Genomic DNA, 15858 nt, shown 5'->3' with positions numbered 1-15858 from the left:
TTACTGCCCTTTCTTAAGCAATTGATGATACCACACTTTCTTCACAGCATTCTTTATCTCCAAGTTTCTCAATGTACAGATCAGAGGGTTGAACATGGGAGCAATGATGGTGTAGAAAAAAGTAAACACTTTGTCTTCTGGAAAAGTTTCAGCTGGTCTAATGTAGATGAAGAGGACAGGCATAAAGAAGAGGATCACAACGGTGATGTGAAAACTGCAAGTGGAAAGAGCTTTGGTGCAGCTCTCTGCAGGGTAATCCCTGATTGTGTGTAGAAAATAAGAAGCCATCAAAATCACAAAAGTCACCAAAGCAATCAGACCTGAATTAACAACTACCAGGAGACCAATCCTGTATATATCCATGCAAGCCAATTTCAGCAAAGGATACACATCACAGAAGTAGTGATCAATCTCACTGGGGCCACAGAATGGTAAAAAGATGAAACTAGCACCATTTTGGAAGCCCTGAAGATGATTGGTAATGCATATCAAAAACAAGAAAAATGGACTCATCACTTATCTCTGAAATTTCACTTTAAAGCTTCTTTCCTATAGAATATGCAGGTGTCTGCAAAAATTATGAGATTATATTTGTTTCAACATTTGTAAAAAAAAAACACTAAAAATCATCTACATATACAGGAGATTTGTTAAACAAAAGGTTTAATAAATGAGATGAGCAATCAAAAAAAAAAAAAAAAAGATGGTGAGAAGAAACTGACTGGCAGAGGGTATCAGTCCCCCAGTACAACAAGCTATGATGATTGTCTAACACTTTGCTCTGCTCATGACGATGGTGTAGTGCGGGGGCTTGCAGATGGCCACATAGCGGTCATAGGCCATCCCTGTGAGGATAAAAATCTCAATGGCTCCAAGGAAGTGAAGGATAAAAAGCTGTGTCATGAAGTTACTATAGGAAATGGTCTTCCTTTCTGCCAGTAAATCAATCATTAGTTTGGGTGTCACCGTTGATGTGTAGCAAAGGTCAGAGAGTGAGAGGTAATTAAGGAAGAAATACATAAGTTGGTCAATGAGAAGACTGCATATAATAGAAATCATTATGAGAAAATTTCCCATCTAAATAGCAATGTGCTGCTGCTGCTGCTAAGTTGCTTCAATCATGTCGGACTCTGTGCAACCCCATAGGTGGCAGCCCACCAGGCTCCCCCGTCCCTGGGATTCTCCAGGCAAGAACACTGGAGTGGGTTGCCATTTCTTTCTCCAATGCATGAAAGTGAAAAGTGAAAGTGAAGTCACTCAGTTGTGTCCAACTCTTAGCGATCCCATGGACTGCAGCCTACCAGGCTCCTCCATCCGTGGGATTTTCCAGGCAAGAGTACTGAAGTGGGGTGCCATTGCCTTCTCCAAAATAGCAATGTAGGAAAATAAAAAATAAGACAAAGCAGAAGATTTCAAAGTTCTTATGTTGAGATAGTCCCAAGAGAATAAACACAGTGACATTATTTCTATTTTCCATGGTCCAGGGCAGTAAAAAGGCATAACAGTCCCTTGAAAGACATAATGCATAATTTGATACCAGAAATATTCATGGATAAAATCTATGATAACACTAATGTCTGCTATTTCGGTTATTTGCAAAAATGAAAATAGAGTTTTACATGTAGATAAAAAGAACTTTTGGTTACCAAGGGGAAATGAGGGAGACATAAACTGGGAGACTAAAATTGACATAAACAACCTATTATAAATAAAATGGATACTAATAAGGACCTGCTTTGTAACACAGGAAACTCTGCTCAGTACTCTATAATGACCCATTGGGAAAAGAACATAAAAGAAGAACGGATATACCTATGTGTATAACTGATTAACTTTGCTGTATAGCAGAAAGTAAACACAACATTGTAAATCAACTCTAGTCCAATAAAATTAATTAAAGCACAATAATATCATGAAACTATGTTTAATGAAAATAATTCCAGCTTCACAAAATGAAAATTTGATAGTATTTTTTGTTTCTGATTAGTTTCATGATTTTCACAAGTCCATCTTTAAGAAGATTAGGTTCAAAATAAATGTTAATAAATATAAATACATTTGATCAATCAGTCAAATTATTTAAAAATAATGATTAGTTGCCAAATATTTCCCACTTCTAAAAAAATATACAAGTTCTTGAAAAGAAACATTGCTCTGTATGTCTACAAACTCAAATTTGTTAAAGACACAATTAAGCATAAGTATTACAAAGTTTACCTTTAATGATACAGAAGAAAGTATAAAACCTAAAAATATTCACTAGTAGAAAATATCCCGCTTCAAAATAATTTTAAAATGAGGTAGAATATAAAATTAAATATTTATTTATATAATGATGCATGTATATTTACAAAGAGGAGATGGAAACTATGTAAGAAGCCAATGCAATTGGTTTGAAAAAGTTTGATTGCTTAGTTATATTTTTATTACTGTTTTGAGATAGTAAAGTTCTAACATTTTATAACAGAAGTATGTTTATTTCTGGCACATCATTAAAAATCATATACTAAATCGACCACAGAATAGAATGGTAGCTAAAACTAAAAACAGAGAATCAAAAGGAAGTTTTACCTTCACGACTTTGCCCTTAACTCACTGTATCATATTTTAAGAGCAACAATTTTCTCAGTGGTTTGAATTGGAGTATGGCTTTCTCCTCCTTATTTGTCCAATCTAAGACTTTTCTAGAACCCATGTGTAAAAATTTTACACTGTATAGTTCAGAGAAAAAGTGCATGGGAGGTGTGTGGGAAAGGCTTTCTGAAGACAAACATTTGGGGTCTAGAATCCATTATTAATTATACCATGGTGTGTGAAATTGGTACAAAACACTTTATTCCTCTAAACTTAGGCTATCTCTCATTGAAAAAGACCTTGTTGCTGGGAAAGATTGAAGGCAAAAGAAGAAGAGGGTGGGTGGATGAGGATGAGATGGTTAGATAGCATGACCAACTCAATGGACATGAATTTGAGCAAACTCCTGAAGATAGTGAAGGACAGGGGAGCCTGGCGTGGTGCAGCCCATGGGGTCGCAAAGAGTCAGACATGACTTAACAGCTGAACAACAACATTTGTAAAATGGTGAAATATTTTATATTTTGTCACAAAACACTCAAATCAATAGTCATTGTTTTATTAGCCATTGAAGTAATAATCGATATTTTTATTATATGTATTCTTGTGTTACCAGTGAGGCTGTCAATAATAAAGTTAACTAAATATAACTTTCATATAGAAATTGAAGTTTAAAGCCATATAATTATTTTAAACTGGAAGAAAATGTTGAGGTATACTAGACAAATCCTCTAGTTCTAAATAGAAGGGATTTTAATTAAAAGCTTATGGAAAATATTAAAAAATGAATAAACACTTCATAAACAATCTGTTAAATCATATGGATTTAATATGGATTTGACATATGGAAATACAAACCATTCACTTGGGATTGACCATAGCCTCTGAGAATGTAGCTTGTGTCTCAATACTAATGACAAATATTACATAGAACTGGTAACTACATACTCCAAGTATTCTTGCTATCAATGTGGATCCCAAAATACACTATAAGTAACTAAAACCTTTTTTTAAAGTTTGTTACATATCTTCTGCCCTAATCTTGTAGCTATATTTTATCAGTTAATTTATAAATTCTCTGCTTATCACACTCTTTTACAGACAAAATTAATTCTGTCACATCCAAAAAGAAAAAGTCCTTAAAGCCTTAAAACAATTAAATTATATCTATGGTAAAATTTTAAGATTTAAAATTAGTTTACAGTGTAGCTATTGAAAAGTAAGGTTTCATGCCTCCAGTGATATTATAGAAATATTTCCTCATCTCTCTCTCTCTCTCCCCTATATAAAGGTTAATCTAAAATGACATTTAAAATACTGATTTGGTCAACTTGAAGCAATCACTTGTTCATTTGAATAGACGTAAACAAAGCCATCGGAGAAGGCAATGGCAACCCACTCCAGTACTCTTGCCTGGAAAATCCCATGGACGGAGGAGCCTGGTAGGCTCCAGTCCATGGGGTCACGAAGAGTCAGACACAACTGAGCGACTTCACTTTCACTTTTCATTTTCATGCATTGGAGAAGGCAATGGCAACCCACTCCAGTATTCTTGCCTGTAGACTCCCAGGGACAGAGGAGTCTAGTGGGCTGCAGTCTATGGGGTTGCACAGAGTTGGACATGATTGAAGTGACTTAGCAGTAGCAAACAAAGCTACTTTGAATTATGGGCATGGGAAAAAACAACAGGTTGAAAAAATTTTCCCACCCTCAAATTAAACAGGAACATTTTAGTTTATACATAAATAAATTAAGCCTATAAAGAAACTAAGGCTTTACAACAATTTACCAAAGCCAACTGTTCTGTCTCCATTTCATACAGTATTAATGTTTCTTCTAATTAAATTTTACTTTCCAACCAAACAGTTTTGTTAAACATGTGTTTGATCTCACGTTTTCTCAATTCTCAAGGCCACAAACATTTCTTTAATTCCTTCTCGGTAGTTTTCTCTTTTTGCTAACTTCCCATACAGATGTATCCCACAATGCTTAAAGTAGTGCTTAGATGTCTAGCTTCTCAATTTTAGTGGGAGAAGATCTCTAGCTTTTATTTTTGACACAGTCATCAGTTTCAAGTGTGAATTCTTAACTACATTTCCTGTAACATTTTTCTGTATCTAAATTGTAGAGAAATAGCTTCTTCCCTAAATAATTCAGAGAATTGTGAGGTTCAAATTTTAAAATAGATGGAAACTTTGAAAAAAGTAAAACAGTAAGCAAATGAAACAGTCTAAATTCAATTTGATATATATACCAAATGATGAATACAGTCTTGACAATTTAATAAGATATTCTTCAGTTAAGATTTTACACAACCCTGGGGTTCTCCACTGTTATTAAAGGTAAAGTTTGGGAAAACATTAAAATCAGGAAGTGAAATTGCATGAGTTTATATTCTGGCTTTGCTAAGAGTGAGTATATGGCCTCTATATGTTATTTAATTACACTAACAGCAGTCTAATAATTATTTTTATTAGTTTACAATTTCACATTTTCATGTGCCTAATATTCTTCTAAACATTGTGTAAACAAACTTTTCAATCATCTCTATAACTATAATAAATAAATATTAGTAGTAAACTTAGCTTACAAATGGGGAAATTGAGTTTTAGAAAATTAAAAATTAGTGCAAGACGGTCTTAATAAGTGGTAGAGTCAAGATCTAAAACAGCATATATCTTACCTAGCAATACACTTGGTAAAATGTTACACAGTTACCATAGTTCCTGATACTTTATGCATGCTCAGTTAATATATGACGCTGTTAATACTTGGAACAGAGTTTCACTGACTCCAATATTTCAGATTTCAATCCATGCCAAAGTAAACTTATACATCCTAAATCTGCATGAATTTAAATTTCTCAAGGAAAGAAAGACCATCTTACATTCTGCCTAGAATATTAAGAAATGGCTGTATATGCTTAATTTTAAATTCTAGATACTTCTCCAGGATCTGCATCTGTCAAATCTTCTCCAGGATTTGACATCTGCTGATTTTTCTTAGATTATCATATTGCTAGCAGATGAGCACTTTGTTGATGAGCATATCTACCCCCATATCTGTTGTGAGAATTAATTAGATAACAGGTGTGAGTCAGCCAATATGTATTAGAGGCTCAATAGATATTTCAAATGATTTTATCTTTGTTCTATCTCCATAATCATTTTTTTTTCTATGAATGGCTAATGTATAACGTTGAGAGAAATGTGAATTCAAGCCATGGAATGAAATACCCTGAACAGTAGGTGAATGACCAGAATGAGGAAAGAATGGCAGGACTGAAAGGAAGTGATATGAATGGATTCACAACAATTAAAGTGGAAGAACATGTGTGGGAAATTATACCTCCTCCTTTCCATGATCCTACCCAAATGTGAGGAGCCTAAATGATTACAAGATACCATTTATTTAACCAATAATCAATAACTATTTGTTGAAATAACTTCAGTTGTTTTAAAATAGTATATAAAGTATTCACATCACTGACATTATCAGCATTATATTTATTACAGGAAACACAGGTGGAGAGCAAGGTACATAGAGATAAAGTAAACAGACTCAAATTTTGAGATATCTCCTTTTGACTTTTTGTGGCCTGCCTAGAGTCTTTGGTTAACTTAATTCTTGAGCAATCTTTTCTTTCTTTTTTTTTTTTGTCAGGATGGGGGGGTCATGGATCACGGCAATGGGTACTGGAAGGATCTTCTTTTTCTTTTGGATTTGTTTTTTCTCACTTTATTGGTAATCTGTGAGTCATTTGTTTTCTTAATGAAGTACTTTGCCCATTTTCTACCAAAAGTCTTAAGACTATTTTCCTCTTGTTCAGCAAAGCATGATTTCCCTATCACTGTCTGATTTCCCTTTGGAATGTCAGAGTACACTCAATGGGCAACTCCTTGAATTTATTGCTACTCTAATCACAAAGCAAATTATAAAAATCAGAGATGATACCTATACTTAACTTTAACTAGCACTCAATCTATTATCTATGCAGTAAAAGGAAAATATATTCAGCTATCACACAGTCAGGCAGGAACATGGAAAGGAGGAGAAATCATTTACCACACATGTCCTTCCACTCTAATTGTCATGAATCCATTCATATCACTTCTTTCAGTCTTGCCATTCTTTCCTCACTGAAATTCTGGTCATTCACCTACTGTTCAAAGTATTTAATTTCCTGTCTTGAGTTCACATATCTCTCAATATTATTCATTAGCCATTCACAGAAAAATAAAAGTGTCATTGTAGAGACACTGTCACTCCACCAGTGTTCACACAATGAGAGGACATACCCTCAGAGGAACAGTTTGAAGAAAGTGCATGAATGTGAATATCCACAAGAGTCTAATCTCCATCTATATTGTCATCTCTAAGGTTATTCCCCAGGATGTTCAAGCTCACATAACTAATAAACAAAAATAAAGTGTACTCTCTAAAACTATATATATCTTATTCCAGAACACTGTTTTTGGCAATTGCTTGGATTTATGTTCCCGAATCGTGAGCTCACCAGGTGGATTTCCTCTAGATCCAAATCATCAGATCCACTGAAGTGAGTATCAAATGTTAATTATAAATAATATGCAAGCCAGCATTAGTTTTTGTGTGTGATTTAGGAAGCTCGGTTATTAGACATTCATTCCTCCTGGGCCTCAGTGACTGAATTCCCTTGCACTTCCCTCAGAGTTTTGTGACATAAACAACACTGTGGGGCTTTTCAGAGAAGGCAATGGCACCCCACTCCAGTACTTTTGCCTGGAAAATCCCATGGATGGAGGAGCCTGGTAGGCTCTAGTCCATGGGGTCGCTAAGAGTTGGGCACAACTGAGCAACTTCACTTTCACTTTTCACTTTCATGCATTGGAGAGGGAAATGGTAACCCACTCCAGTGTTCTTGCCTGGAGAATCCCAGGGATGGAAGAGCCTGGTGGGCTGCCATCTATGGGGTCACACAGAGTTGGACACGACTGAAACGACTTAGCAGCAGCAGCACAGCATTGGGGCTTTTGCCTTGAGGGGCTTATCCTTTCCACGATTTCTGTAATCTGAGCAAGAAACAAAGGACAGCTCTGGTACTAGGGTTCACTCCAAGAGTCAGAAAGATCCCCTGGAGGAGGAAATGGCAGCCCATTCGAGTATTCTTGCCTGGGAAATCCCATGGACAGAGGAGCCTGGTGGGTTGAAATTCATATGATCACAAAGAGTCGGACATGACTAAGCACTGAGCTGAGCTAAAACTTATGGCAATTAATAGTCTTAATCTCTCCTCAAAAATAGTGTCTTCCCTGAGAGAGTTAGAATGGGTTTTACTTTATTTCCAAATATTGATTTCCTAGAAAATTATACATTAATAAACCTTGGCATTATTTTTATGAATTTAGAAAACTTCCAAAAAATAATACAAAAATTTTTCAGTTGAACATGTTTTAATTTTTCCCCAAACATATCATTTCCAAATGCCTTTCTTTCCTTATTTTCTCTTTTCCCATGTGTTTCTGAAGATTCAGTTGCCTTACAATGTGCTATATGAGCAAAATAAATAATAGCAAACGCATAGTGAGGATTTACTGTGTGTCATATACTAAGGGTTCTCTTTCATCTTAACACGGTCCTAGTAAGAAAGGCACTAAGTCTCCTAAATTTACCTATGAGTAAAATCAATAACAGATAAGTTAATTTATAATTTGCCTAATGTTTCTAGGTGTTGGTTGGCAAACTGGCCCCCATATATGGAGGCAGGGAGAGACTGAAAAAAGAGGCAAGACCACTCCAGATTGGAAGGTGTCACTTTTAATAAACAAGGGGACTTACATGGGTGGCTTGTCATGGATGGTATAAGTCAAGCAGATCTTTGCCTCTTTATGTCAGAAAATTTAAGATCATATAGAGGCCTTTCCTGGGTTCATTCACATACTCAGTCCAGATGGTCTCAACGACACCTTATTATCTCAAATCTGCATCCTTGAAAATGTCTCCAGCTATGGGGATGATGTTGTTTAGTTGCTCAGTTGTGTCTGACTCTGCAGCCCCATGGACTGCAGCAAGCCAGGTTTCCCTGTCCTTCACCATCTCCCAGAGCTTGCTCAAAATTACTTCCATTGAGTGGGTGATTCCATCCATCCAACCATCTTTTCTTCTGTCATTCCCTTCTCCTTCTGTCTTCTATCTTTCTCAGCATCAGTCTTTTCCAATGAGTCAACTGTTCACATTAGGTGGCCAGATTATTGGAGCCTCTGCTTTAGCATCAGTCCTTCCAATGAATATTCAGGGCTAATTTCCTTTAGGATGGACTAAACAAAGTGATTACATGGATTGCAGTCTTGTCTAACTCAACGAAACTATGAGCCATGCCATGTACGACCACTTAGGATGGACGAGTCATGGAGGAGAGTTCTGACAAAACGTGGTCCACTGGAGAAGAGAATGGCAAACCATTTCAGCATTCTTGCCTTGAGAACCCCATGAACAGTATGAAAAGGCAAAAATTGGGACATTAAATGGAACTTAAATTCAAGAATGGGTGGACAAATGAGGAACTTCTGATGCCCAGGCCCATCTCACTGCTCTAGCAGTGGTCATGTCCTCTCAATGACCGACACCAGGCAGAGAGGATAGTACCTATAAAAGTCAGAAGGGCAGCTAGTTCTAGGGGAAGGAAGCAGTGAGGACAGGAAGGAACAGATGATGGACTTTGGAGATGTTATTGTGCTCTATTTCTTGTTTCAGGTATAGAGTACAGGTTTATTTCCTTCATACTTCGGTCTCTCTCTCTCTCTCTCTCTTTTTTTTCATTTCTTTGCAGATTATATGTCATAATTAATATATGAAAAAATCTGTAAGATGCCTTAAAACCACGCATAAGTCAGTGAAACTACCCAAGGCAGAGTGTAAGGTTAGATATGCCTTTAAAGAATTAACTTGAAAGCAAACTTAGTTATTTCCTATCTAGTTTTCATGTACAAATATCATAAGCAAATTATTTTTTTTAATTCACAGTCAGTCTTAGAATTGCATACTCTATATAACATAGCAACTGTTTCTTTAAGCTAATATATTTTTAATCATATTAAGTCCCTACCAAATCTCAGTGTGACCAGTCATTTTTCTCATAATTTTTCAGCTCTTCATCTTTGATATTTATAAGTAAACAATTTGGGCTCTGTGATTTGAAAGTTAATTGAGTTCTCTGATTCCCAAGTCCACTTTTACTTCCACATAGAGGTTTTAACACATTGAGTAGGGGAAATTAATTATACTTCTCTTCTGAAAACATCTTTTGGTACCAAACCCTTCTTATGACCTTTTTCATCTCTGTGTTTCTCAGAGTGTAGATTAAGGGATTGAACACAGGAGCAGTTATGGTATAAAAAAGAGAAAATAGTTTGTCCTCAGGGAAAGTGGTAGGGTGTCTTAAATAGACAAAGATTGACTGTCCAAAAAATAAGACAACCACAGTGATGTGAGACCCACAGGTAGAGAGGGCTTTGTGTCTTCCTTCAGCTGAGTGACTTCTTAAGGTGAATAATATAATGACATAGGATCCAAACAAGAGAACAGAGGTTACTAAGGCAACAATTCCTGAATTGGCCACCACAAGGACACCAGTGACATAGGTATCAGTACAGGCAACTTTCAACAAAGGAAAAATGTCACAATCAGTTCAGTTCAGTTGCTCAGTCATGTCCGACTCTTTGCGACCCCATGAATCGCAGCACACCAGGCCTCCCTGTCTATCACCAACTCCCGGAGTTCACTCAGACTCATATCCATCGAGTCAGTGATGCCATCCAGCCTTCTCATCCTCTGTTGTCCCCTTCTCCTCCTGCCCTCAATCCCTCCCATCATCAGAGTCTTTTCAAATGAGTCAACTCTTTGCTTGAGGTGGCCAAAGTACTGGAGTTTCAGCTTTGGCATCATTCCTTCCAAAGAAATCCCAGGGCTGATCTCCTTCAGAATGGACTGGTTGGACCTTCTTGCAGTCCAATAGTAGTAGTCAATTTCACTGGGGCCACAGAAGGGCAAACTGATTATCATAGAGAACTGAGAAAAGGTATGGACAGCCCCACCAACCCAAGCTGCCAGGATGAGGAGATTTCACCTTGTCCTGTTCATGATAATCATGTAGTGGAGAGGCTTGCAGATGGCAACCCAGTGGTCAAAGGCCATGACTGTAAGGATGCAGATTTCAATTATTCCTAAGAAGTGCAAGGAAAAGACCTGTAACATGCATTACCATAAGAGATGGTTTTCCTTCCCAGGAGCAGGTCACTGATCAGTTTGGCTGTCACACAAGAGGTATACCAGATGTCCATAGAAGATAAGTGGCTGAGGAAATAGTACATTGGTTGGTGAAAAAGGGCTACATCGGATGGAGACAAGGATCAGAAGGTTTCCCACCAAGATGACAACATAACAAAATAAGAAGAACACAAAGCAAAATATTTGTATATTTTGGTTATAGGAAAGTCCCCCCAAAATAAATTCTGAGATGTTCCTCTGACTTTCCACATATTGTATGCTATCTGCAAATAATTGAGTATCTGAAAAAAAATAAAATGAAAGAAAATATTTACAATATGATCACAATTATATAAAAGCTGCTAACAAGCCATTAAAGCTAATTTTAACAAATTACCAAAGCTTGTTATTAAATTAATGATATTATATTTTCTTAGGAATCATAGCTCATTTCTTCAGTATTGTTTTCAAATATTCTGTTACATAGGTAATAATAAAAATAAATGTTATTTCCATGTCCTGGCTATTATAAACAGTGCTGCAATGAACATTGGGGTACACGTGTCTCTTTCCCTTCTGGTTTCCTCAGTGTGTATGCCCAGCAGTGGAAGCAACCTAGATGCCCATCAGCAGATGAATGGATAAGAAAGCTGTGGTACATATACACAATGGAGTATTACTCAGCCATTAAAAAGAATACATTTGAATCAGTTCTAATGAGATGGATGAAACTGGAACCTATTAAACAGAGTGAAGTAAGCCAGAAAGAAAAACACCAATACAGTATACTAACGCATATATATGGAATTTAGAAAGATGGTAACAAAAACCCTGTGTACGAGACAGCAAAAGAGACACTGATGTATAGATCAGTCTTATGGACTCTGTGGGAGAGGGAGAGGGTGGGGAGATTTGGGAGAATGGCATTGAAACATGTATAATATCATGTATGAAACGAGTTGCCAGTCCAGGTTCAATGCACGATACTGGGTGCTTGGGGCTGGTGCACTGGGACGACCCAGAGGGAGGGTATGGGAAGGGAGGAGGGAGGAGGGTTCAGGATGGGGAACACAGGTATACCTGTGGTGGATTCATTTCGATATTTGGCAAAACTAATACAATATTGTAAAGTTTAAAAATAAAATAAAAAAAAAAACAAATGTTATTAAATTTTTAAAATATAATTGTTGGAGAAGGCATTGGCAACCCACTCCAGTACTCTTGCCTGGAAAATCCCATGGACAGAGGAGCTTGGTAGGCTGCAGTCCATGGGGTTGCGAAGAGTCAGACACGACTGAGCGACTTCACTTTCACTTTTCATTTTCATGCATTGGAGAAGGAAATGGCAACCTGCTTCAGTGTACTTGCCTGGAGAATCTCAGGGACAGTGGAGCCTGGTGGGCTGCCATCTATGGGGTCGCACAGAGTCGGACATGACTGAAACGACTTAGCAGCAGTAGTAGCAGCAACAGGCTTCCCAGGTGGCTCTAGAGGTAAAGAACCTGTCTGCCAATGCAGAAGACACAAGAGACATGGGTTCAATCCTTGGGTCGATAATATCCCCTGTAGTAGGAAATGGCAACGCAATGCAGACTTCTTGCCTGGAAAATTCCATGGACAAAAAGAACAGGATGGGCTGTGAATCCATGGATCCACAGTGAGTCAACTGAGCACATGGTTTACGGTACATAACAGGCATTACAGACATTTCTTGACTCATGGTGGTTCATGTTGCAAGTTTACTGACTTTATCATAGTATGAGAATAGTAAGCATAAAGAAGAAACTGTACTTGAATTTTAATCTTTTTCCTGAGCTAGCTATAGGTGATATGATACTCTGTTATAATGCTGGGTCTGAGCAGTGAGTCACAGTAGCCTCCAGTCAGCCTGGTAATCACATAGGTAAAGAACTGATGCACTTAAAACTATTCTGTACCAGACAGCCATTCTGTTTTTCACCTTTAGTGGAGTAATCAATAACTTACATGAGATAGACTTTGTGTTAGAAATAGACTTTGTGTTAGATTGTTTAAAATAGGCTTTGTGTTAGATTGCTGCTGTTGTTCAATCACTAAGTCATGTCCAACTTGTTAGGACCCCATGAACTGCAGCACTCCAGGCTCCCCTGTCCTTCACTATCTCCCTGAGTTTCCTCAAACTCATTTCCATTGAGTCAGTGATGCCATTTGATCATCTCATCCTCTGTTTTCCCCTTCTTCTCTTGCTCTCAATCTTTCCCAGCATCAGAGACTTTTCCAGTGGGTCAGCTCTTTGCATTAGGTAGTCAAAGTATTAGAGATGATTTTGCTCAATTGCAGGCTAATGTAAGTATTCGAGTATGTTTAAGGTAAGCTGGACTACACTATGATGTCCAGTAGGTTAGATGTATTCAATTCTCTTTCAACTTGTATTTTCAGGTTATGATGAATTTATTGGGATGTAATCTCATTTAACCTCATGAAGATCTGAACTATTTCCTAGAGATAATTATACCATTATTACTTTTAACACTTAAACAACAGTGCTATTAATGCAATTTAATAAAGGACTTTTTTTTACTTATAATTTTCAAATGTGTCCTTCAGAAAGGTATTTTTTTTTAATTACATGATGCTCCATTCCCCTACCATGATATAGAACACTTTGCTGGATTTGTCTGTAGTCATATGATCATGGAATACAGTGCATGTAATAAAAGTCACCTAAATTTTGAGCTGTGTGATTAGGATTATAAGTATTGTCCCTTGAAATACAAGAGTGAGGGTAAAGTAAGTACTGCATATTGAACTTGGGAAACCAATCTTGCCTTTATCTTGTGCAAATGGATGAAATAATACCATGTACAGGTTACTACCATGCCATACACATAGCAATCAATCACTATTAGCTATGGCTAAGTTATTGGCTTTAGGCAACATGGCTTTTCAGTTCTATTACAGTATCCAGAGTCCCCTGTATTCATTCCTTTCCTATTATGGATGCCCTGTAATACTTAATGTGAATGCTTAATTACTTTGTTACAAACAACACTTTGATCTCCATCTCCTTACTGAACCCCATCCAAGTCCACTTGGTCCAAGTCACACACACACAAAAATCTTTATGAGAGTTATAATGCAAAATTCACTCTTTCTCAAAGTTGCCTCATGTCTATATTCATGTGCTCATATTCTTACACTTATATTCTAATATTTACACTCAAATCTTCATACACTCATAGTTGAAAAATCTTGAAGATATCAGAATATTTTCCATCTTAAAAAATCTTATTAGCATTTAGATATCTGTAGAATCTAGGCAATTGCTAATTATTAGATAAAAAACAATAAATTCTAGGCTGTGTTAAAAAAAAAAAGTGTGACTTGTTAAGGCACTGTGATCAACAAGAACATGAAAAACATGGAAAATAGGAACAATGTGACAGAGTTTATTCTACTGGGATTCACGCAAAATCCAAAGACACAAAAAATCCTAATTGTTGTGTTTTTGGTTGTCTACATCATCTCTATGGCAGGAAATGTATTCACTGTGGTCGCCATCACCACCATCTCATTATTGGGGTCCCTGATGTACTTCTTTCTGGCTCATCTCTCTTTTATTGATGCCTGCTATTCCTGTGTTGATACCCCTAAACTGATCATAGATTCACTCTATGAAAAGAAAACCAGTACTTTCAAAGGATGTATGAATCAAATCTTTTGGGAACATTTCCTCTCAGGTATTGATATCATCCTGCTTATTTCAATGGCCTATGACCGCTATGTGGCCATCTGCAAGCACCTGCACTATATGACCATCATGAATCAGCAGTTATGCTGGTTGCTAGTGGGAGTGGCAACCCACTAGCAACTATTGGAGAAGGAAATGACAACCCACTCCAGTGTTCTTGCCTGAAGAATCCCAGGGATGGGGAAGCCTGGTGGGCTGCCGTCTATGGGGTCGCACAGAGTCAGACACAACTGACGTGACTTAGCAGTAGCAGTGGGAGTGGCGTGAATGGGAGGCTTTCTTCATGGAATCATCCAGATCCTCTTCATCTTCAGATTACCCTTCTGTGGCCCTAATGTCATAGATCACTTTATGTGTGACCTGCACCCTTTGCTCGATCTTGCCTGCACTGATACCCACACTCTAGGGCTCTTTGTTGCTGCCAACAATGGTATTCTCTGTCTGTTAAACTTCCTTCTCTTGGTTGGCTCCTATGTGGTCATTCTGCACTCCCTAAGGACCAAAAACTCAGAGGCCAGACACAAAGCCCTCTCTGCTTGTATCTCCCACATCACGGGAGTTGTCATATTCTTTGTGCCCTGCATATTTGTATACATGAGGCCTGCAGTTATTTTGCCTATTGATAAATCAGTTGCTGTATTCTACACTATGATAACCCCCATGTTAAATCCCTTAATCTATACCTTGAGGAATGCCCAGTTGAAAACTACCACTGGGAAAAGGTTTATAAGTAAAGCTATTTCAGGTGAAATATAAATGTGGCCAGAACCCAAAGTCATGCAAACAGAGGTAACTGTCAAAAGGACATTGCTGTTAATCTCTGCAAAGAATACCTATTGAAATAAAGAACAACAACAAAAAATTTACCAAGCTTAGATTCTGTAAGAAGGGGATTAGAAATTGGTGCAAGAAAATGGGAAAAGCCAAAACCAGGACCATTCTTTAAATATGTAGAAAATTCTATCAAATTGGAACTTGATATCACTGAATTCATCAATTTATATGGATTCAAAATGTTTATTCTAGTAAAAATAAAAGCCATAAAATATATTGTTTCTTATTAATAATCTCAATAACAATCAATAGAGATAGGCACTGCTATTTTTCCCATTAACAGGTGAGAGACTAAACAGAAAGGAGTAAATTCCAAAATGAAAATATCAAAGAACTAATAAACAGAATCTAACTGATCACTCAAATCATACTTTTAACTGTCAGAAAACAATAACAGAAGGATAACCTAATTACCATTCAAAGAGATTGGGACTGTTTCAAACTATATATATATGTATATACACACATATGTCTAT

At 37.0% G+C, this 15858-nt stretch overlaps 2 protein-coding genes and 1 pseudogene across 2 annotated transcripts; 1 reads left to right on the top strand and 2 right to left on the bottom strand.

Annotated features, from left to right (window-relative positions):
* Positions 1–1020, bottom strand: LOC139177268 (olfactory receptor 4P4-like). The gene is given in 2 exon segments (XM_070771916.1): positions 1–430; positions 695–1020. Coding segments are annotated over 2 exon segments (756 nt in total).
* An 8806-nt stretch (positions 1021–9826) lies between these two features.
* On the bottom strand, positions 9827–12548 carry LOC139177267 (olfactory receptor 4P4-like; annotated as a pseudogene).
* A 1626-nt stretch (positions 12549–14174) lies between these two features.
* Positions 14175–15304, top strand: LOC139177266 (olfactory receptor 4C46-like). Its single transcript, XM_070771915.1, has 2 exons — positions 14175–14658; positions 14815–15304. The coding sequence occupies exons 1-2, from the start codon at positions 14210–14212 to the stop codon at positions 15302–15304; spliced, it is 939 nt and encodes a 312-aa protein (XP_070628016.1). The 5' UTR covers positions 14175–14209.
* Positions 15305–15858: the final 554 nt, after the last annotated feature.

This window comes from Bos indicus, chromosome 18 (assembly GCF_029378745.1).
Source record: "Bos indicus isolate NIAB-ARS_2022 breed Sahiwal x Tharparkar chromosome 18, NIAB-ARS_B.indTharparkar_mat_pri_1.0, whole genome shotgun sequence".
Lineage (NCBI taxonomy): Eukaryota > Metazoa > Chordata > Mammalia > Artiodactyla > Bovidae > Bos > Bos indicus.
This window is presented reverse-complemented; position numbering and strand designations above follow the sequence as displayed.